Below are 22,548 nucleotides of genomic sequence, written 5' to 3' on the forward strand. Positions count from 1 at the left end.
GATAACAAAAATATGAAAAAAAACAATGAATAAATGACAATTACAACCGTTTAGTCAAAGAACAAAGAGTCAGGGGTTGTGTTCATTTGATGTTGATGTATGCGTGTGTGTGTGCGTGTGTGTGTGCACTTACCTACCTTCTAACAGTGGACTTAGGTGTCGTTACTCAGTCACCAACAGGTGACGGCATCGCAAACGGGACATTTTTGAGGTCCCCTGATGGTCATGTTTTAAATCAAGCTAAAATCATGTCTAAAACCCTCTGCTTTCTTTTTTAAAATGTTAGCCAGGTGGGAACTTGAACGTGTGTGAGTGTTTAAGTCCATGCTCGGCACTGATCCTGCAGGCTGGAACGACTCACTCATACACTTTGTTTTAAACACTCCTCCATTATGTGAATGTGTGAATGGCTTGCAGCCCCAAGCCTGTCTTTCAGACAGTAGGGGGGCTATTAACAGGTGAAGAAACCAGTCTCTTGAAACATTTTTTTTTAATGTTTATGTAGCAAAGTATTAAACAAAATAATCAACTTTAGTGGATATCTTAAGTTTTAGTTTTGGCACTGTATTAATTTAAATAAAAGAAGGCAGGAGAGCAATATGTATTTTAGAATCCAAAAGAATGGAAGAAAATAAAAAAACAACCAGGGTTAAATTAAGAATATAATACTTAAGTACTTAAATACTTAATAAGAAATACAAAAATGCTGCATCTGTAGCAGAGTACTCTTTGAAAAGGGCCTCTCCTTCCAAACCAGTGATGTGTATTCCAACACAAGAATTCTCCCTGCTCAATGGTTTCGGTGGCAATTACCCCATAACCTGGTTAATATATTATGAAAGGGAATTAATTAATTATATTATGTTCAGTGTGATACAAGTATATTTATTTGTTTATTTATTTTGCAGGGACAATGCACACCAATCGACAGTGAAACTGTAGGTGAGCCAGAGTTAGCCAGAGAGGCTAGTTTTCATCTGCTGTCCCCGGCTAGTTTTCATCTGCTGTCCCCGGCCAGATGTTCAAAGGCTATATGAAATGTTGTAACTGTCAACACATACCATAAACAACCAACACTAATAATCTCAACAATTATAACACTTGATGACGATATACATTGTTACTTTCAGGGTTTGGATTAAGAAAAGGCTTGCTTTGAAAACAATTACTGTATCTAAATCTACATAATTAAACATCATAACTCTGTACACAATGTATTATGGCAGAGTATTCATCATTTAAAATGTAACGAGAGTTACATAAGAAGGTCAATACCCTTCTCTATACACAACAGCCTGAGTTTAGCTAAACATGGAGAGTGGAATAATGGTGAAACAGCTAACCTGGCTCTGTCCACAGTTATACAACACCTAGGACACCAGAACTATCATGCTTGTTTGTTTTGTTTTACTTCAACAGCCTGCTGGTTTGGTTTTTAGTCTACAAATATGAGAGTGGCATTGGTTTTTATATCTAACCCTGACAAGAAAGCTAATAGGTGCATTTACCACAGTGTCAAACTATGCCTTTAAACTATTTTTGGGCTGCATCTTTCATGGCTTCATGTAAAAGTTCTAATATAGTTAGTTATATCCTCAATTATAGTTATAAATTACCTCTCGAGTACGAGTAAAAGTAGAAAAGTCTCAAAGTTGGTTTTCGTCCTCCAAAAAGTCAAAGTGGCCAACACTTTCAAAAGGCACCAAAACTCCTGTGGACCTTCTGTCAGGAGCCCACGGTGAGAGGTTGCCTGGATATAATTACACAGCATTACAGTCTTTTTTAGCGACTGCTGCCTGCAGTCTACTCCCTCAATACTGCACCATTTTCAAAACACAATAACAATCCCCACTTGAATTCCAGCCGGGAACCTATGCATCATTCCCATCTCTTCCCATGTTTCTTGTTTGCCCCTCTATAACATACAGTCAGACTGGCCTGGTCAAAGTGAAAACGCCTCCTCCTAAAATCTTTAAAAGAAAAGAAACTATAATCAAATATCATAAATAAATGCCATCAGTGACAGATCCACACCTGATCCCTTTACTGATTCAGCAAGTTGGATCATTGCACGAATGTAAAAAAAGTAGTCATATATTTAACTTCTTGCAAGATTACTGGAATCATGAAAAGTTACTGGATTTCCATTCAGGTTTATGTTTAACATGACTAACACAGCACTGTTTTTTTTTTGCATGGTTTCCTACTATATTCAATTGAAATGTAATTGACGTTCATTAATACTCTGTTCTCCAAATGGAAGATGACTTTTATCCCGGTTCGCAGATGGAGGACCTGGAGAAAACACAGCGTCTACAAGAGATCCAGGCCAAGCTGGACCCACGGGCTGAGACCAAAGTAAGAGATGGTGGAATTTTCAAAACTGGAGAGTTGTTTCGCCGGAGACTTGTCCATGATGGGACCCTTTTCTGGAAAACCCCAGGATCCCGACTCAAAGGTACGCAACGCTGTGAAAACCTTAGTCTGTGTGTAAAGTAAGAAGTATGTAGTAAGGTAGTAAAGTATAAGTATTTAGTATGTAGCACTGCACAGAAGGATGTCTTGTAGGTCGTATGTGTACAGATTGTATAGCCCTCTGAAGCAAATCTGTTATTTTGGGCGAAACAAATACATTTAATTGAATTGAATTTTACTAAGGTTAGTACTGAAAGAGGACAGACTACACAAATACACAAGCACTCCACAGAGCGCTGGAGAACAGTACCTGACCTAGGAGGCAACTCAATGCTCTTGAATAAGGTGGGAAATGATTTACTGAGAACAGTTTTAGCACAGACTTGGGGATAGGTTTGGGTAAGCCATTCTGCTTCAGGTTTACATTTGTTAAAATTTTTGTACTTGATGGAAAAAAAACAAGAACCTGAATGTGTTTCTGCATGTGCTCGTATGTTGTGTGTCTTTGTGTTGCGTAGATACACAGGTCTTATTGATGACAGACATCCTGGTGTTTCTGCAGGAGAAAGACCAGAAATACATCTTTCCCTGTCTGGTAAGAAAATGTATTCACTTACAAATACAAAGACACACTAACATTTTAAATACCAATGGATCAGTTGTTTGAGTGTGATGACTGGAAAGTCAAGTGTTCATACTGACGGTCTCCCAACTTTTCTTTGTGTCTTTATTACTTTTCTTCAAACAAAACTATCCTGTGTGATTCAGGATAAATCTCCAGTACTTTCCCTTCAGAACCTGATAGTGAGGGATATAGCCAATCAGGAGAGAGGCATGTTCCTCATCAGTGACTCCTCTCCTCCTGAGATGTACGAGTTCCATGCTGCCTCCAAGGAGGACAAGAATGTCTGGATACGCCACATCCAGCGCACCGTCAGCAAGTGGGTAAATGCACCAACACAAAGACATAATACTTTTCTCTCAGCACTGAAAAAAAAAATTGAATGTTGAATTGAATAAACTGAATTCTTACTTGCTAAACATAACTTTTATGAGCTTAAAAAAATATTGTATTATAGTCAGTATTTAATCACTATCTGTTAAACAAAAAATACATCTTAATGGATTATAGTGGCGGGCCGTGCATTTTATACCTGGGCCTTCTGTGCTGTCCTGCTACAGTTGAACCACCTCCCAATAACCTCATTATGACGCCACAGCTACGATTATTATTTGTTACTAGGGGTGTAACAATACACGTATACGTATTAAACCGTTCGGTATGAGGCTTACGAACCGAACAATATGTTTGAATAATACTAGTGCATTTGGAAAATGCTGAAGCTTAAATTGTGGGAAATATAATGTTCTTTTGGTGGAGCCACTGCGCTCAAACTGGCAACCCACCCAACGTGCTATCTGACACGCCCACCACAGAAGAAAAACATTGTACTCTGGTGATGCATGTGTGTTCTGGGAGGCACACTATGCTAAATTAGCTTAGCAGGAAAACAACAGTAGCGCACACGCTGAAAACTCTCCCCGCAGTGTTTAGCTGTTCTCTACTGATTCAAACAAGGCTAAAGCAATCGCCACACAATCCCCATTTCTCCAGGCCATAATTCTTGCTTTGTAAAAGAAAACAGATACTTGAATACGCGCATGACAGGATGCTTTGTCATTAACAGACAATGCATATAGTCAAAATATAAAAACAAACTCACAAGAACCAGTCACATATATTTAAATGACAACAAAGCATGACAAATCAATCCAGCAACTCTGCGGTGCTAAAACATGCATTCTTGCATCTCAACAGTGACGCTAGCCCACTGACCAATCACACCGCATGTTAATGCTGAGCTGCACTTTAATGCTGGCATACTTGTAGGCTACCTAGACATGTCAAAGAATACGGCCAAAATGTCAAACTAAAAATCTGATTGGTTGAAGACTATGACAATCAACAATATCGTCCCCATTTACTTAAACTGTAAAAGTCTACCTAGAGGGCCTCGGGCCTCTCTTCTTACCTAGAGACATAGGGGCGAAATTGTTAGGTTCAACACTTCTCAAACAATGGAAAAGCCGCTCCTCCCCTTCTGCTCCGTCGTCTGTCAGCAAAGCAGGGCCAAAACAGCTGGTACAAGTTAAAATCAAAAGATATTTAATAACTAACCAGAAGCAAAAACAGTTAAACTGAAATAGAGGTCCGATGCGTTCCACCCAACAGGCGTTTCCAGTTAGCTGTCCAGCAATCCACATCAGATCTGAAACTTTTTGGAGTTCTTCACTCCTATATTCTTTCAAAGTCTCTGAAAAGTCTTGTCAGCTCAGTGATTGGCTGAAATCCCTCGGACTTTGGTCGGCCTCTTCCTCATCCAGCTCCTCCTTCCTTCCTGAAGTCGGTATCCCTCATGGGCCTCTCCTATTGCCTTATATGGCTGTGACCTGTAATCCCTCTCTTACCATCATCAAATCTTCTTCAGTGTTCAATACATTCAGTGACTATACCTTTGGTTTAAAACTTCGACAAGTAAACCTATTGTGACATAATATCCACCACGAGGTGTGCTTTTAAACACACTAGGAATGCTTTTAGACAGATTTCTCACGAATTCTGATTGGATTAAAGCTCTACTTAAAACAAGCTGCACTGAACACTTCCGGTTCAGCGGATGGCGGAGTCGGCAGCTCGTCAGAAGGGCTCTGTCGCTATTTGACATTTATTCGGCATTTGCTGTACTATTTACCCATCTGAGACTTGGAGAACCTGCTTCTAAATCCTATTCCTGCTCGGGTGTACAACATGGGAAAATTTAACACAGCCAGAGGAAAACAACCAAAAGTGAGAGCGAAGAAAGACAAAATGGCGGCCTAGCATTGGACTTAGCCAGCAGCGATACCACACATGGCGATGGTAATAACCCAGCGGTATCCCTCGCTGATATACAGAAACTACTTGCCGGTATGGAGGAGCGAATAATCACAAATCTGACAGCACAAATTTCAGCCAACCACGCCACCATTACCAGACACGACCAGACAATTCAAGCCATTGAGACGTCAATGAACGACTTTCAGGGGAGAATAACTACACTGGAGTCCACAGTCGGCAACTTTATGAAGGAGAATGAACTACTGAATTTTAAGGTCGACGACCTTAAATTCACATTTATGCTGACTAGAGCGCTGAAGTGGCCAGAAAGAGAGCTACTTTTTCCCCTGTCCAGACCGCACTGAGGAAAGCAGGGCACTAATTCAGCCTGCTCTTTCCAGCTAAGCTCCGAGTGATCGTTGATGGAACCAGGCATGAGTTCAACACTCCGAGTAAAGCTACCTTCCTGGAGAACAGACAATCGGCAGTATGAGACCCCTTGGCAACCATAAATTTAACAATGAAGAAATTACTCTGGAGATACTACCTTTTCTTAGCTTAGGTTTGTTGGGCTAACCGGTGAGTGAATGTTTTTGCTGGCTAAGCATTGTATAAAGAGTAAACCTTATGAATAATATATTGCTAAGTTGATCGTGTTCATATAGCACTGGACATCCACATACACTTCCCCCAACTTTACTATCCAAATGTTAAATTGTCCTAACCATTACGGTAATCATTAGGGTCAATGACATGCATATTTCGTCTGAGTCCATTATTTCCTTTTAAAATAATTGTATCAATTCATGACATATCATTTCATTCAATAAAACCCATCTAGTTTTGATAGATTTTCAGCACAATCAAATAATATATATTATTTTATGTTTTGGCACCTCAAACCCTGAAAATGTCAGGCGGTGCACCCGTCCTAGCAAATGAACAGACTAAGAAAACAATATAAAATTAAAGTGCAGAACAGTAAACAGGATATTGCATGATCAAGAGGACCTCAACTGACCTTTATAGCAGAGTGAACATATTTTTATATCTCTTTTAAATATTGACAAAAATAGCTACTTTAAACTTATAGGTAGGGTGGTACACTTTGCATGTCAAGGTGGTACAACCAATGTAAAACAAGAAAAAAAAATACTTTATCACAAATATCTTTATTCTATTTAAAATGTATCTAAATCCGAGCGGTCGTTTGTTGTTGGACTTCTGTGCTAGTCATGGATTGTCCATAACGAACACCATGTTCGAGCATAAGGATGTTCATAAGTGTACGTGGTACCAGAGCACCCTAGGCCGAAGGTCGATGATCGATTTTGTCATCGTATCATCGGATCTGAGGCCGTATGTTTTGGACACTCGGGTGAAGAGAGGGGCGGAGCTGTCAACTGATCACCATCTGGTTGTGAGTTGGGTCAGAGGGTGGGGGAAAACTCTGGACAGACCTGGTAAGCCCAAACAGGTAGTGCGGGCAAACTGGGAACGTCTGGAGGAGGCCCCTGTCCGGGAGATCTTCAACTCACACCTCCGGCGGAGCTTTTCTAGCATCCCTGTGGAGGTTGGGGGCATCGAACAGGAATGGACGATGTTCAAAGCTTCTATTGCCAAAGCTACGACGGTGAGCTGTGGTCTCAAGGTCTTAGGTGCCTCAAGGGGCGGTGACCCTCGAACACCGTGGTGGACACCGGTGGTCAGGGAAGCCGTCCGACTGAAAAAAAGAGGCCTTTCGGGATGTTATCCTGGAGGACTCCTGAGGCAGTTGGAAGGTACCAACAGACCCGAAGGGCTACAGCCGCTGCCGTGAAGGAGGCAAAGCAGCGGGTGTGGTAGGAGTTCGGAGTAGCCATGGAGAAGGACTTTCGGTCGGCACCAAGGTGTTTCTGGAAAACCATCCAGAACCTCAGGAGGGGGAAACATCTAAGCTGTATACCGTAAGGATGGGACTCTGTTGACTTCAACTGAGGGGGTAATCGGGCGGTGGAAGGAGCACTTTGAGGAACTCCTGAATCCAACGAATACGCCCTCTATGGTAGAGGCAGAGCTGGAGGCTGATGGGGGAGCATCATCAATTTCCCTGGTGGAAGTCACTGAGGTAGTCAAACAACTCCACAGTGGCAAAGCCCCAGGGATTGATGAGATCCGTCCAGAAATGCTGAAGGCACTGGGTGTGGAGGGGCTGTCTTGGATGACACGTCTCTTCAACATTGTGTGGAGGTCTGGGACGGTGCCTAGGGAGTGGCAGACCGGAGTTGTGGTTCCCCTGTTCAAAAAGGGGGAACAGAGGGTGTGTGCCAATTACCGCGGTATCACATTACTCAGCCTCCCTGGTAAAGTCTACTCCAAGGTGCTGGAAAGGAGGGTTTGGCCGATAGTCGAACCTCGGATTGAAGAGGAACAATGCGGATTCCATCCTGGCCGTGGAACAACGGACCAGCTCTTCACTCTCGCAAGGATCCTGGAGGGGGCTTGGGAATACGCCCATCCGGTCTACATGCGTTTTGTGGACCTGGAGAAGGCGTATGACCGGGTCCCCCGGGAGATACTGTGGGAGGTGCTGCGGGAGTATGGGGTGAGGGGGCCACTTCAGGGGTCCACTCACTAATCCCTCCTGTATGCCCAAAGCGAGAGCTGTGTCCGGGTTCTCAGCAGTAAGTCGGACTCGTTCCCGGTGAGGGTTGGCCTCCGCCATGGCTGCGCTTTGTCACCAATCCTGTTTGTGGTATTCATGGACAGGATATCGAGGCGTCGTCGTGGGGAGGAGTGTTAACAGTTTGGTGGGCTGAGGGTTGCATTGCTGTTTGCAGATGATGTGGTCCTGATGTCTTAATCGGGCTGTGACCTCCAGCACTCACTGGATCGTTTCGCAGCCGAGTGTGAAGCGGTTGGGATGAGGATCAGCACCTCTAAATCTGAGGCCATGGTTCTCAGCAGGAAACCGGTGGATTGCCCACTCCGGGTAGGGAATGAGTCCTTACCCCAAGTGAAGGAGTTCAAGTACCTCGGGGTCTTGTTCGCGAGTGAGGGAACAATGGAACGTGAGATTGGCCGGAGAATCGGAGCAGCTGGGGCGATATTGCAGTCGCTCTACCGCACCGTTGTGACGAAAAGAGAGCTGAGCCGCAAGGCAAAGCTCTCCATCTACCGGGCAATCTTCGTTCCTACCCTCACCTATGGTCATGTGGACTGGGTCATGACCGAAAGAATTAGATCGCGGGTACAAGCGGCCGAAATGGGTTTCCTCAGGAGGATGGCTGGCATCTCCCATAGAGATAGGGTGAGAAGTTCAGTCATCCGTGAGGGACTCGGAGTAGAGCCGCTGCTCCTTTGCGTGGAAAGGAGCCAGTTGAGGTGGTTCGGGCATCTGGTAAGGATGCCACCTGGGCGCCTCCCTAGGGAGGTGTTCCAGGCACGACCAGCTGGGAGGAGCCCCGAGGGAGGCCCAGGACCAGGTGGAGGGACTATATCTCCAAACTGGCCTGGGAGCGCCTCGGGATCCCCCAGTCAGAGCTGGCTGATGTGGCTCGGGAAAGGGAAGTTTGGGGTCCCCTGCTGGAGCTGCGATCCGATCACGGATAAGCGGTTGAAGATGAGATGTATGAAGTTGTTAGCAAGAACAAAAGCTAATGCTAGTGTCCTAGTAGATATGTCCGAGTAGTTTGGATACAACTCCCATTGAACTCCAACCCAACCCTCCCAACATTCACAAAGAGAATATTGTCAGTTTAGATGGACAGCAACCCAGAGCATCATCAACACCACACAGTAGGAAGCACTAAAAGGAAATGGTGAAGAGAGAAGGCCAAGTTGCATCGTAAAATACACAAGATGAGAAGAGAAATGGAAGCTGACAAAAGAGAATTTTAAAAAATGGCTCCCTAGAGCCCCCTGCAAATTGGACCAGCGACGCCCCTTGGCCAGTATTTCAGATTTACTTGAAATTCAACACACATTGTCCACCTCCGCTAGATCTACAAAAAAAAAAGCCTCTCAGACCCTTAAACTCCACCTACTAAAATTTTCTGCCATTTTGAATTTAGTGAAAAAAAATTCAATACCATTGTTTTCATGCTTTCACACTTGAAGCATTATTTAAAAAATAATCATAAACATTTCCAATGTAAAACAAACGTCATGCTTTTGCACAGAAACGCGCATTACGTTACTCCAGCTACACACCTGCTGCTAACAGCTAACTAGCTGTCTGAGTGCTGAGTAACGTTAACGGACCAGTGATAGTATCTAATTACTTTGGTTTCTTGCCTTCTCCAACAGCACAGAAAAACAATGAGGGAAACAAACAGTAGCTGTTAAGTCTGTAGCTACATAACTTAATATGAACACAATAGTAGCATTGTCATACATGTGGATATGAATTCAAACATTTACATTGCATTACAATTATTGAAGGGCTGCTCAACTGCAGAACAATCAGATGAATACTAACAAACACCACCACCTCTAAAACCTAGTTAGGAGCTGAATGGCCTGCCCCACAGCCTCCACCTCTGGGTGGTTCATTGTGGCCCACTTGCTAGGACTTTAAATTTTCTAACAAACAGAGAATACACAACAAAACAACATTAATGATTATACTTTATCAACACAGATTACAGGCACTGGATACCAATTCTTCAACAAACGTGTGTAGATGTAGCTTTCCAACAGATTAGAAGGATGACCGCTAGTGCACGTTTAGGATTAGCTATCTTATATTAACCTTCAATTCAAACACTTAATTTGTCACAATGTGGAAAAAATACATACCAATGCAAGATAATTCTAAACAATACTACAAGTAGATAAAACATAGCTATTAAAGTCATTCATTACAACATCAGTACAAACTCCTGCATACTTACAACTTTGGCTGTGTGGCAGTAAATGAGCTGCAGGTCTGCTGCTCTGCAGCACCTGTACCTGGCATTCAGACGCCGGCAGGGCGGCTTTTGCTTTGATGCCATGTGCCTATCACGCCACACAACATCCTTTGCGCTACCGAGTCGTCCATCGCAGATTTTTATATTACTATAAGGCTATCGGATTTTTAAAAACAACCTCTCCATTTTCAGCATTGTTATCAACTAATACGTACACATTCACATACATTTTTTTTTTTTTTTTTAACAACTCTATAATTAAAATAAAACTATAATAGTACGTACTTTGGTCAATACCATGTCCGGCCCATGAGAGGGGTTTACAAATCCAGTCTTCATCATCACAAACTGCTCCCAGAGTCGCTGGGGCTGCCCAGTTAGTTTCAACCAAATTTCATATTTAGGAGTTAAAGTGTAGATAGCTCATCATACTTTGAGCAGGACTACCGCAGACATTGTTTCCAACCAACAATAGCTTCTAAAGCTATCGTTAGCTAGCATACAACTGTTGACAGATATTACCACTAACAGTTAAAAGTACTGGTGTAACAGACCACCGTCGGTCCGTCTTGGACGGGGAACAAGACAGGGGTGTCCTCTTTCTTCTCTCTTGTTCGCACTAGCCATTGAGCCCCTAGCAGTGGCACTGCAACTCTGTAAGGACTTGAAGGGTATACCTCTGTTGACTCGTTTCTCTTAACGCGGCTGATTTGCTGCCATGTCTCCGACCCATTTCTATTGCTTCCCTATGTTCTAGATATCCTGAATCAGTTTGGGAAAATGTCAGGATATAAGCTAAATTTGCAAAAAAAGGTGAATTTTTCATTGGTTTGAAGACAGGCCAATTGTAGGAAAGGCAGACTGGGTCTTCTCCTGCCGGCACCACCTCGGCTCAGCGATCTGTGCAGCCCTGCCCCTTCTTTGCAATCATTTGAGTACAAACATAATAGTAAATCACACAATAAGGATATGGGTTCAGTTTAGGAAACATTTTGGGCTGTAAGGAATCTCTACCCTCTCACCCATTGAATTGAATCATACGTTTATTCCCTCCTGTACAGGTAACGCATTTACTCTATGGTTTGAGAAAGGGATCAGATCAATCCATAATTTAAACATAGGACACATTTGCTTCATCCCCCCCAACTATCACAAATCTATGACTTGCCAAGGAACACTTTTTTCTGTTACTAGCAGGTCCGGAGCTTCGTACAAAATACTTTTGACTCATTTCCAAATAAGTCCATGAAATCCCATGTTAACAGCCTCCTAGAATTGAACCCGAACGGTAGATAATTGATATCCCAGACTTACGAGATCATTAACAATATTAACCCACACTCCTTGAAATTAAATATATACTCAGAGTCCTCCCAAAGCTTTAGTAAAGTATGGAGACCTTTTCTATACTTCTACGACTCCTTACAAGAACAGGACTGCGGGACCAGGGTTGATATAGTGACAGGGGGTGATTAGTGGGATAAGAATCTGGTGCATCAGCCTGCAGGAGGTAATCGGCTGGAGTGTCTGCAGCTGTGCACTAATCAGGGGTGTGGCCATGGGAGGTGTCTGGAGGCAGAGGAAAATCACAGAACACATGGCACACAATAACAAACAGGGGAATGACAGAACACATGAGGAGAGGAGATCAGGGGAAACACACAACGGGTCAGACAGGGATCCTGACTCTTTTTGTTATATGGAATGTTGTTAGCGTGATAAAAAAAGAAGATATACTTTTGTTAAAATTCATTGTTTGCTACCCAAACCTCAAAGCATTGAGATGAACCACAATGGAAAAATGGCAACAATTGAAGTGGTTTGTTTTAAATCAGTGTTCTTATTTATTAAACCAAGTAAATGAGAACTTACAACTTGAGTTAATACTTTGTAATTTACATTATGGTGAACAAGTAGAAAATGGTAAACATAAAAAATGATAATGAAATAAGAATAGGAATAGTTCAATGATGAAAATAGAAATGAAACAGATAAAATAATAAAGGGTTGAATTGCCAAAGTGTTAATTTTGTATTTTCTAACAGTCTGCAGGGTCCAAGTTCAAAATCTTAAAGTCCTAATATCAAGGCAAGGCAAGGCCAGTTTATTTGTATAGCACATTTCAACAACAAGGTAATTCAAAGCGCTTCACATAAAACCATTAAAAGCATTAAAATATAAGGCAAAAGAAAAAGAGATTTAAAAACAATTAAGAACATTCATTGAACCACTAAAAAGCAGTGTAAGAAAGTAAAATACAGTAGTAAAATGCAGAAATGCAGGAAATTGATTAATATCCTTGAATCTGGTTCAATTAAAGGCAGCAGCAAACAGAAAAGTCTTCAGTCTTGATTTGAAGGAGCTGAGGGTCTCGGTCCTTCAAGTAGGATTCAAACCAGTTAAGAGCTATGCCAAAGAGTCCCACCCAGATTTTTTGTCTTTCTAGTGGTATGTCATGGTGTTAAAAATGTCGTGGTTTAAAAAGTGTGTTGGTAGAATATCCAAGCAGCAGGAGGATGACTTCAGATGTTGAATAATGTCTTCTAGGATGTTATTCAGAGATGGGGACAACACATATCCTGTGGTTGGTGTGGAGGCACTGATATTAACTAATATTTAGCAAAGCTTCTCAAACGAAGAAAAATTAACAATGCCAGGAATAACAACCATCTACTGGTTACCCTTCCACAACTATACATTACCCACAACCCATAGTCCACATCAACTCTAAAACCACACCATTGTTACAACACAAAACCCTTATTATTGTTGTTGTTTAGTCTGAGCAATGTCCATATGAGTTAACTGTTACATTGTATAGTAGGTTGTATATGACACTTCAGCATGACATGATCTATGGTTGTATATCGTTGTTGTTATACCAATGCCTCTAGTATCAGTGTCAAATATGTAACAGTACATCTTAATACCGTAACAATTGGTTTGTTTTTCTGTAACATTTCTGAAGATATATTTACTATGTCGATCACATCATTGATAACAGGATCTGTGTGATCTGTGCTTTTGTGTGCTCAGGTGCCCATCACGAGAGGAGTTCCCCCTTATAGAGACTGAACACAAGGCCCATCTTAGGAGACTCAAAGGTCAGGAAACATAAATGACATGATCAAAGCAGTATTTATATATGGCATTTCACTGTATGTCTCTTCAATGAGCACATAGTCCTACTCCTCTGTATTGTAACTAGTACTTTTGACTCATTGTGAATTCTTCTTTCTGTTCTGTGAAAGTTGATGCTGAAGATTCATACTCCCCTTTTGACCAGTTGATGAGGCTTAAATCTATACAACTGGTTGCAGCAGTATTCCCCCAATGAGTCTGAGATTTAAAGAAAATCTTTAATAAAAGCAATTAAAGTGGCATGATAATTCATTGACATTACAGTCATTTAGCAGACGCTTTCATCCAAAGCGACTTACAATTCAGTATCTATACACCGTAGGCACAGCTACGGGAGCAATTTTGGGGTTTAGTGTCTTGCTCAAGGACACATTGACATGAAACTAGCAGAGCAGGAGCCGGGGATCGAACTAACAACCCTCTGATTGAAAGGCGGCCCTGCTCTCCACTTAGCCACGGTCACCCCATATTAGTGTATTATTCATGTTAGTTACATGTAGATCAAAAAAATATGTCAATTAAATATATTTGTTACACCTGTAAGGTAACGTACAACAACCTATGTCCCCATTTCTGTTTTGAATGGATTCTGTTTTGCAGCTCTCTCTCCTCCTCAAGGGCTGGAACCAGGCTTCAATGAAAGCAAAGTGTATTTTAGGAGTTTATCTAGATTTAGAGATACACACATATTCTACTTTTTATAGTGTAGAGGGTGCCCAAATACCCCAATATCCACCCAACACTGTTAAAGTATTGAAAACACAATGAAAAGGTTGGGGGTATAATCTTAGTGAGTGTATGGTTAATAGAAACCTCATGAACCAATCCACACACATCACCAAAAACATACACAGACTCCCACTCACTGGGATGACAGGTGTGTATTCTCTCTGAGTTAAAGACGTGGAGAAATACAGGAAATTCTCATGCAGATGCTATCTGATGCGACTAGCCCTTTTCCATTAACCAACATTTAACTTTGGCAAGTGCATATCAACTTAATTACCATCTTCATCATATCTCAGCTGCTGAGCAATCTCAAGCCATATGTTCCTTTATTTGGTTGTTGAGATTGTCGATGCTGTTTCTTGTACAATATTGGGTATGGAGAAAGCAAAATAACAATAACAAGACATATGTCCATTTTGACATCAAGCCACCTGGAGTTATAGCTGAAGGTACAACAACACTGACGATTTCATTGATCATATATTTCCATAGGCGGAAATCCGCTGAAATCAAGGTGTAATGCAGGGTTATACATTTTTTTGCAAATTTTCAATGAAAATCTGCGTTTGCTGTGAAAAATGTATTCACACAAAGTTGATGGCTGGAGAGTTTTTGCAGTTGGTGTCTATTCGCCGCAAACAGCCAACTACACAAGCGTTAGCTGTAGTTAACCATCAACTATCGTATGAATTTCCACTGCTGGCAAATTCATGTATTCATTATTGTGCCCACTTGCAGCTGACTAAGAAAGCAATCACGCTGTATCTAAAATTATTAAAATTAATCGGCAGTCCCTCCTTTTCCTTTTTGTGCTTTGGTACTGTTTGTACCATGGCCACAGAAAGTACTTATTTTTGACTGTGTATTGAACCATGAGTACAACCATTACAACTCTTGCTCCAACACAATTCCCATTCAACTAAACTGCAATCAAAATTACATTTGGAGGGAAATGGATTCTACCCCAAATTACGTTTTTTTAATTTGAATCAAAACAAAACAACATTTTTTGGTTATGATTAGTAAAAACATCATTATTGCGTGTGACAGGTGTGTATTAGGGCTGTGTTACATGCACCATAGGCGTGTTTGGAGTGTGTATCTATGATAGGTGGCAGGATCTAGGTGTTGGGTGTTCATTAGATGTGAGACTTGTTTAAAATAGGCAGGATTTGTGGTCATGTGTTGTTTTAGATTTGTGTTGGATGCACGATTGATTAATCCTCAGAAACCCTCCACAGCTGACCTCCAGCAGAAGGACCGGGAAATGCTGGAGCTCCTGCAGGAGAGGGTGACTCTATTCTGTGAGCTGGCAGAGGTGACAACTGGTCAGGAGGCCCTACAACCTCCCATCACTCGCTACTTGTTCAGGGCAGACACACCCCAAGCGCCCCGTGCAGAGAAACTCCTACTGGATGCCACAGCTGAGGGTAACACACCAGATTTCATGCCAACTAAAAAGAAATGTTAATAATTTGTTAGTTGGAAGGACCAGCTGGTAATACAGGTTAACATGCATAACTTCAGTGTTGTCTGATTTGACGGAACAGGCCAACTTTTTCACAATTTAAATGAACATTTTTTTTATCCCTAACCTTAAACTGAATTGTTTTAGTAGTGCGGTGACAGAGTCGCTTCACTCCATGAGAGCTCTCATGGAGTGAAGCGACTCTGTCACCGCAAGGAGGGCCATCTCTGTCGAGTGACCTACTTTGAACCCGGACTGGTGGGGGTCCAAAAGGCTGTTCTGGTGGAGATAGGAAGACAGTTGGTTAAAGATAGCAAAGCAAAGTAGCATATAAAACATTTTTTGAAGCAGACATGGTTGATTTTTGTACTTTAGCTATTACTATTAATGCACCTGACAGTGGAATGGAGAGAAGGCTGCAGCAGGCTGATAAATTACATCCGTATATTCCAAAACAGAAGCAGAAAACTGCTTCAACAATACTCTCAACAATACAAGCTGGTTCTGCTGCTGTTCAAAAGCCAAGCCTCTGCCACAGTTTACCAATCTTTATAGTGTATTTGTTGTGTTTAGTTTTGTATCAATTTAAAACGTTAAAACGTACTTATTAAAAACAAAAATATGACTTTTCATGATGCTGCTCTAAATTGGCTGCTTGTTTATTTAAAAGATAGTGAACAGTATATGTGTTAATTAATAGGTACAATTTAAATAGAGCTCAGCTACTTTGTGAAGTACCTCAAGGTTCCTTCCCTTGGCTTCTATTTTTTTTGATTTACATGAACTGCAAAAATGTACTGCCTCTTTTATTTGCTGATGGCACGTCTTATTGCTTCACACAAAAAGCACAGTTATTGGAGATAACAATTGAAGAGCTACCATCTATCTCTTAATGGTTACAGATGAAAAAAACAAAATATACAAAGACAACATTGTAATAACTTAAATTCCTAGCAGTCATAGATGATGAAAAATTGCCATGGAAATACCACTTCAAATGTAATTTTAGAAAGAAAATGATGTCAGTTGGAACAGTCCATTTATTGATAAATCATTCCTGTACTTTTACTTTTTTATTAGAACTTAATTTGTCCTCCATGCTTGGTCCCCCATATGTCCCATTTAACAATAAAAAATGCCCTATCAAATTTAAGTAAATTAATTCATAATTGAGCATTATTTAGCTTGAAACAAGCTAATTGGGATGCCAGAAGAGTAAGGTATTTCTACTTATTAACATATCTTAAACTAATTCACAAAATTCATAAAATAACTCGAAAAGGGCTCAAAATCAATATTATTGATTGATAACTTAAAATAAGATTACCGCTATTTCTTTCTAGATAAAAATGCTCCTCACAGGCAAGGCCTGACTACTATCTGGCACAAGTGGGTTGAATCTATGACATATGAGTCAGAGAGCTTGTGGTTAACCATTGAGCCAACTGACATCCAGTCAAGTGGTTCTAGTCAAATCATCACATATGTTACAGATTGCCTTGCATTTTGGTACAGATATTAATGGTCACCAGAGGATAAAGCCTAATGACTTAGTTGATCCTCTGACTGATCCTCTAGTGCCACTAACAGGTCAAAGTTTTTCTTATCCAGAGAAATATTGCGACATCTATTTGATGGATTGTGACAAAATCTGGTTTGAATATTAAATGAGTTTATATTGTGTTTCCTCATAATGAGTAAACACAATATAAACTCATCAATAGAAGACATTTGTAGGACTGTAGCGTATCGTTGGAAGCTTTGAGGCTTTCTTCATAACTTGAAATTTGAACTCTAAATCAACAATTGAATGCTGTTTTTTTATCATTCATGTTTTCAAAGCTGGTATTTCTGCACAGTTGCAGATATAGATCTGGCTACACTATTTGTATAAGTATTATAATATTTGTAGAATGGGATTCCAATGGTGGCTGCTTAGGACTGTTTTGCATGTTAAACAAACTTGCGCCATGCACTTTGGACCATTACTGTTTAACTGTTGTTTAACAATGGGCACAATATCACCTTTGATGACACATTTTTCCAATACTGGTATTATTTCAAAGTCCTTTTTTGTGAAGTGTCTATGCTTTGTCGTATCACATCTGTAATATTGTACATGAACAGTGTGTGCAACTATGGTTGGTATTATTTTCATCATCACAGAAGCATGTTAGGTCCAGTGAGTATTCTGCCATTACAAGATGTAAACAAGTGTGTAATCACCATGGGGTGGGATGTGGGATCGTGTCTCCCAATATAAGCATTGTGAAAATTTGCTAAAAGAAGGATAATTTCTCACTATATTTTGTCTTACTAAATATAAAAGATTATATTTGTGAGTTATACAGGTGTGTGTGTTTCCTCAGTTGACAGGTTGAGTGAACTCCTTCTGGGGTCCAGAGTGGACATCCCTCTTCCATGCCATCACAACCACATGGAGGTGGTAGAAACCAGTGAGTCACTGAAGGCTCCGATCATTCATCATCAGTCATCATTGCTGTCCAGCAACACAAAATGATAACAATCAATAACATTTTAGAGGAACATACAACAAATATAAAACAGACACAAATCAAGTGAGTCAAACATACAGAACTATTCTTCTTCATCACAATATCATTGGCAAAAGGACTCCTTTAGTTTGCTTTACTAAAGACAGTAACATGAGAGCAGGGTGTGGGCGGGGCTGAGCAGGACACAGCAGGAGCAGGCATAGGTCGACAGGCAGCAGGTTAAAAACTGACAATACAACTCGTCTCACTACAACATTGAATCAAATTCTAATTGTAAATAGCTGACTCAAAGAGTTTAGATACTAGATCGATGTATCTACGTATTCGATCAGTGATCATCAAGATCGATTTTAGATTTTAGATTTATTTTAAAAAATCCCCGTCCATCTTTGTTTGTTTGTTATTAAATAGTCAGACATTCAGTATCATAACTGTCTGTAATACTGAGTGACTGCTGTTCTTGTCTCTGCTCAGGTGATCAGGATCTGTTGGTCAATGGAGCCCATGATTTCTTAGCATCAAAGGTGAGCTGGGGGCCAAGAAAGTAATGAGTCGAAATTCTTAAATCTTCCTCTTACATCCGACTGGTTTTGTTGGAGCTTCAGACTATCTTTGCAGCACTCACCAGAGTGTATTACTGCATGCAGTCAATATCAAATGCAACTATTGTGGCCCGTTGTTCTGGTACACTGTTGTTGTTGAACGTTAAATTGTTCTCCTGCTCTCCCGGATTTCGGGGGGGGGGGGTTGAGTCATGTCTGACTAGGCCCCTTGCTGAAAACCATATGTATGGCTTTTGTTTACATAGTTTGCACTTTGCTTTCTTCCTTTACAATAAGTAGCATGGCTAAATTACCCAGTTTTTGGTCATTTAATTAATCACAAATAGATGTGAGAATTTCTAACGCTAATACAATATCAAGTAGTTCCTGCATTATTAGTTTAACTTGAAGAAGGACCTTTGTCAAAATCAAGTCGCAGGACCTTAAATATTGAGGTTCAATAAGTCGATGCTGAAACAATATATGGTGCAGCCCTAGCGCACACAAGACACTCAAGAACACACATGCAGGTATTTTTCTTAGGAAATGAGAGTACATTTAGCATATAATTCCCATGAAACACTGGGATCCCATTTACTAGTCTTCTTCCAGACTCTCCACTTCATTACAAAAATGTTTGTGATCGAGTCATCAAGGTGCTGTTTTATTTGGGATATAAGGAGCAAATAGCACTTGTAACCAGCTTATAACACACCCTGCTATTGGATTCTACGGTCTAACCGAGTTTCTAACTGCACTCCAAATAGATCCATCCATCCATCCATTGAATTTCTAAATCCACTTATCCAGTGTGTAGTTGGAGGGTTGAAATCTATGCACTTTCACATTGGGCATGAACATATGTCCAACAATTCCCTATGGCATCATATCAGTTCAACTGATGTATACTATTAATAGCTTATTATTGTTTTATGTTGAAATGTAACGTAATTGTGATGATAATCTCCTCGGTTTGTGGGATATATTAAAAGGATTGCATGAGGAGTCAAGTCAAGCCACCGCCTGCAGTAAAGGGTGAAGGTTCCTCAAAGTGTGTGTGTGTGTGTGTGTGTGTGTGTGTGTGTGTGTGTGTGTGTGTGTGTGAGCGATAATAATAAGTATGCTGCCTGTTTTTGACAGAAGATCTATCAAAGGCTGGTGAATCTCAGTGTTTACCTCCATGCACTCCAGGTTAGTAGGTTTTTGTGTCTTTCTTCTTTAACATGCTCGAGTCCTACTTAAGAGTTTATTGCACAGCACATGTTATGCTACATACCATGTTTTTTTTAACAAAAACGTTTGTTACTCAAATAATTGATTTTGAATCCACATTTGGTGCTCTAGTGACTGTTGTTATGTTGGATTGAGTCAAAATAAACTTCAGTGTGTGTGTTCATGGTAATGAAGGAACAGTGCAACAGTCTTGGTTTCAGCTTGTTTGTCCATCTTTAGCATGTAAGATCTTGAAAACTGAATTCTCTATCATATCCTGCAGGGTGCTGTCATCAAACAAGACTCCATTTTAGAGTTATTGCTGCAGCCTCAGGATAACGTGGCACCAGCTGCAGGAGGAGCGTGGCGCCCTCTCTGGCGAGATGTTGGAAGTCGGGAGGCCAATGCAGTTTCAAGCATCGGGGAGCTGGCTCTTTTGCAGAGACAGCACAGCCTGCTGCAAGAGGAGCTGCTGAGGCTGCGTGATGCCGAGAGCCGGTTCAAGGACAGCGAGAGAGCCCGGGCAAAGCTGGAGAGGCACGTCCGACACATGAAGGTCTGCAGCGGGGCTGCATCTGCCTCCCAGCAGCTAGAGGAGCAGGTTGCTCAAGTGAGAACATTTGTATTGCAATTCCACAAAGTTAGGAGACTCTCAAAAGTCAGAATCAGGTTTATTGCCTCAGTTGATTTTCTTATACATCAAATTGGGCATGGTGTTTAGCGCATAATAATAAACATAATAATAGGAAATGAAATATTTAAAAAAAACTTTATGACATATGCACAATATGTCTATTTTAAAATGAAACAGGTGTACAGTTTGTGCAGAGATGTGTAACGTGTTAATCAGGGAATGGGCAAATGTTCCACAGTATGAAGTATAATTTACAGAGATAATCCAAAAGTCCAATCTCTGAATCCATCGGCTATCGGTCTCAGACGGTTTAGCCTCTGGCTTCAAGGGGCAATGTTTGCAGGGTTCCGGTGTAGCCATCAGATATCTGGGCCAAGACTTCCTTTTCTGTGAGCTGCTCATTGTTAACAGTCTAATTAGCAACTTGAGTTGTGAGATTGTTCCACAAGTAGCCAGTTTACAAGTGATTTTAAACCAGTAATAAGCTAAATCATCGTCGGATAATAGCCGATGGGTTCCAAGATTGCATTTTGGCCAACGTGTTGCTCGGGTTGACTGATTACCTGCATTCAACCAAAGCCTGCTCCAATGTGGTTGGTCAATACCGCTCGGACTGGAAACGAAAACCAGAAAGCCTCTGAGTCTGCACAGAATCTGTTTATAGAGTTTTACATTGAGACAGAAGTGGAGGCTCTATGTTAATTTAATGTGTAGTGTCTGAGTGGGGTTGGGAGGTGGTTGAGGTGTTTCAGCTGTTCAAGGTAGAAGGAGAGTCTCGTCCAACTGCTTTGTGGAGATTCTGTTTCTTTAACGGCCTGTTTACATTGCTCTTCAGGATGGAGAGAGTAGTCATTGAAGTGGGGAATCCTACCTTTTAGTCCCTTGTATCAGTCAAGTTCCAAAAACACTAGAACCTACACTTCCCGAAATGCAGCTCAGTAGCATATCTATTGTAGACACATCCTGCCTGTCAAACTTCACACCCCCAGTTCAAATACAAGCTTCAGTTAAACATTTTTCATCTCAGTCACAAACTGAGAGAACCCCAATGACCTCATAGTGATGTCATCAGGGATATTATTCTGTCAGACAAATTCCTCACACATGGCCATATACAACCATGTGGAATGAACTGAGTTTGATGTGTATAATGCTCCTTTTAAATCAGCGCTTTTCAAAAGAATGATAAAAGTCTCAGTCATCAGCAGGTTTACAGTACAGTACATGTGCCCCATGTTCACTGGACTTTCTATGGACTCTTTCCTCTTGCTATTGTAGCCTGCTTCTCTGCAACCAGGAAGGGAGGTCTCAACCGGAGCTGACACCCTGTGGGCCAGCCAGGAACCTGCCCACCAATCAGATGTCCAGGACGGCAGTGATTTGGAGGTAGACATGACGTCCGATGATGATGATGGGACGGAATCTGAAAGCTCCAAGGGTCAGATTCGAGACATAACACATAATGACTGTAAATACATGTATCATTTTCGTATCATCGTGTATTTTAGGCAGGTATGGAAAGAGTACTAGAATATTTTAGGTCAGTTCAAATTAACTATGAGTACAGGTTTCTGTTACATTTTTAAAGGAATTAATTGAAGAACATTAACCAACATTACACTTTTCTATAGACATTTGCGTCCTGTGCAACTGATTATCAATTATCGATATACAACTACCTTCCTCAGTGTAGCCCAAGAAGAATTAACCAGATAAGAGAAAGAAGTAAAAAAACATCTATGGACAACCAGCATTATTAGGATACATTAATTAAATAACCTTTCACTTTAAAGAATAATAATAATTTGAACAAAGCATCAAGGCAGCCGATACAGAGATGTAAAGCCGATATGAACTCACATTAAAGCAGGAAGAGAGACTGCACAGTTTTCACACAAACAAGGAAAGTTAAGGAGAAGTTTCTGTGCCAAGTTCTTGTTAACGTTTACAGAGGAGCAATTAAAAGCATCCTGACTGCGAACATTACAAACGGACATGCTGTTCACGGCCCAGTGCAGGAAAGCTCTACAGCGGCTGATTCAAAGTGTTTACATTAACAACAAGCAGCAAACTCAAACCAGGAATAGATCAAAACAGGGAGGCTTATGAAATACAAATAAT

General features: G+C 41.0%; 1 protein-coding gene across 4 annotated transcripts in view; it reads left to right on the forward strand.

The window, feature by feature from the left end:
• The window catches only part of arhgef2a (Rho guanine nucleotide exchange factor (GEF) 2a), a 57,060-nt gene that overhangs the window by 31,751 nt on the left and 2,761 nt on the right, over positions 1-22,548 (forward strand). The window contains exons 12-21 of one of the 4 annotated variants that reach the window (XM_068704390.1): positions 2,287-2,458; positions 2,934-3,010; positions 3,184-3,356; positions 13,222-13,289; positions 15,297-15,485; positions 17,893-17,979; positions 18,514-18,563; positions 19,722-19,772; positions 20,077-20,403; positions 21,706-21,895. In XM_068704390.1, coding sequence (XP_068560491.1) covers positions 2,287-2,458; positions 2,934-3,010; positions 3,184-3,356; positions 13,222-13,289; positions 15,297-15,485; positions 17,893-17,979; positions 18,514-18,563; positions 19,722-19,772; positions 20,077-20,403; positions 21,706-21,895 — 1,384 coding nt within the window. The remainder of the gene's footprint in view (positions 1-2,286; positions 2,459-2,933; positions 3,011-3,183; positions 3,357-13,221; positions 13,290-15,296; positions 15,486-17,892; positions 17,980-18,513; positions 18,564-19,721; positions 19,773-20,076; positions 20,404-21,705; positions 21,896-22,548) is intronic. The other 3 variants (XM_068704392.1, XM_068704394.1, XM_068704391.1) reach the window with 3 other exon arrangements.

This window comes from Cebidichthys violaceus, unplaced genomic scaffold (assembly GCF_023349555.1).
Source record: "Cebidichthys violaceus isolate CVI_PGR_0920_01 unplaced genomic scaffold, fCebVio1.0.p SCAF_91, whole genome shotgun sequence".
Lineage (NCBI taxonomy): Eukaryota > Metazoa > Chordata > Actinopteri > Perciformes > Stichaeidae > Cebidichthys > Cebidichthys violaceus.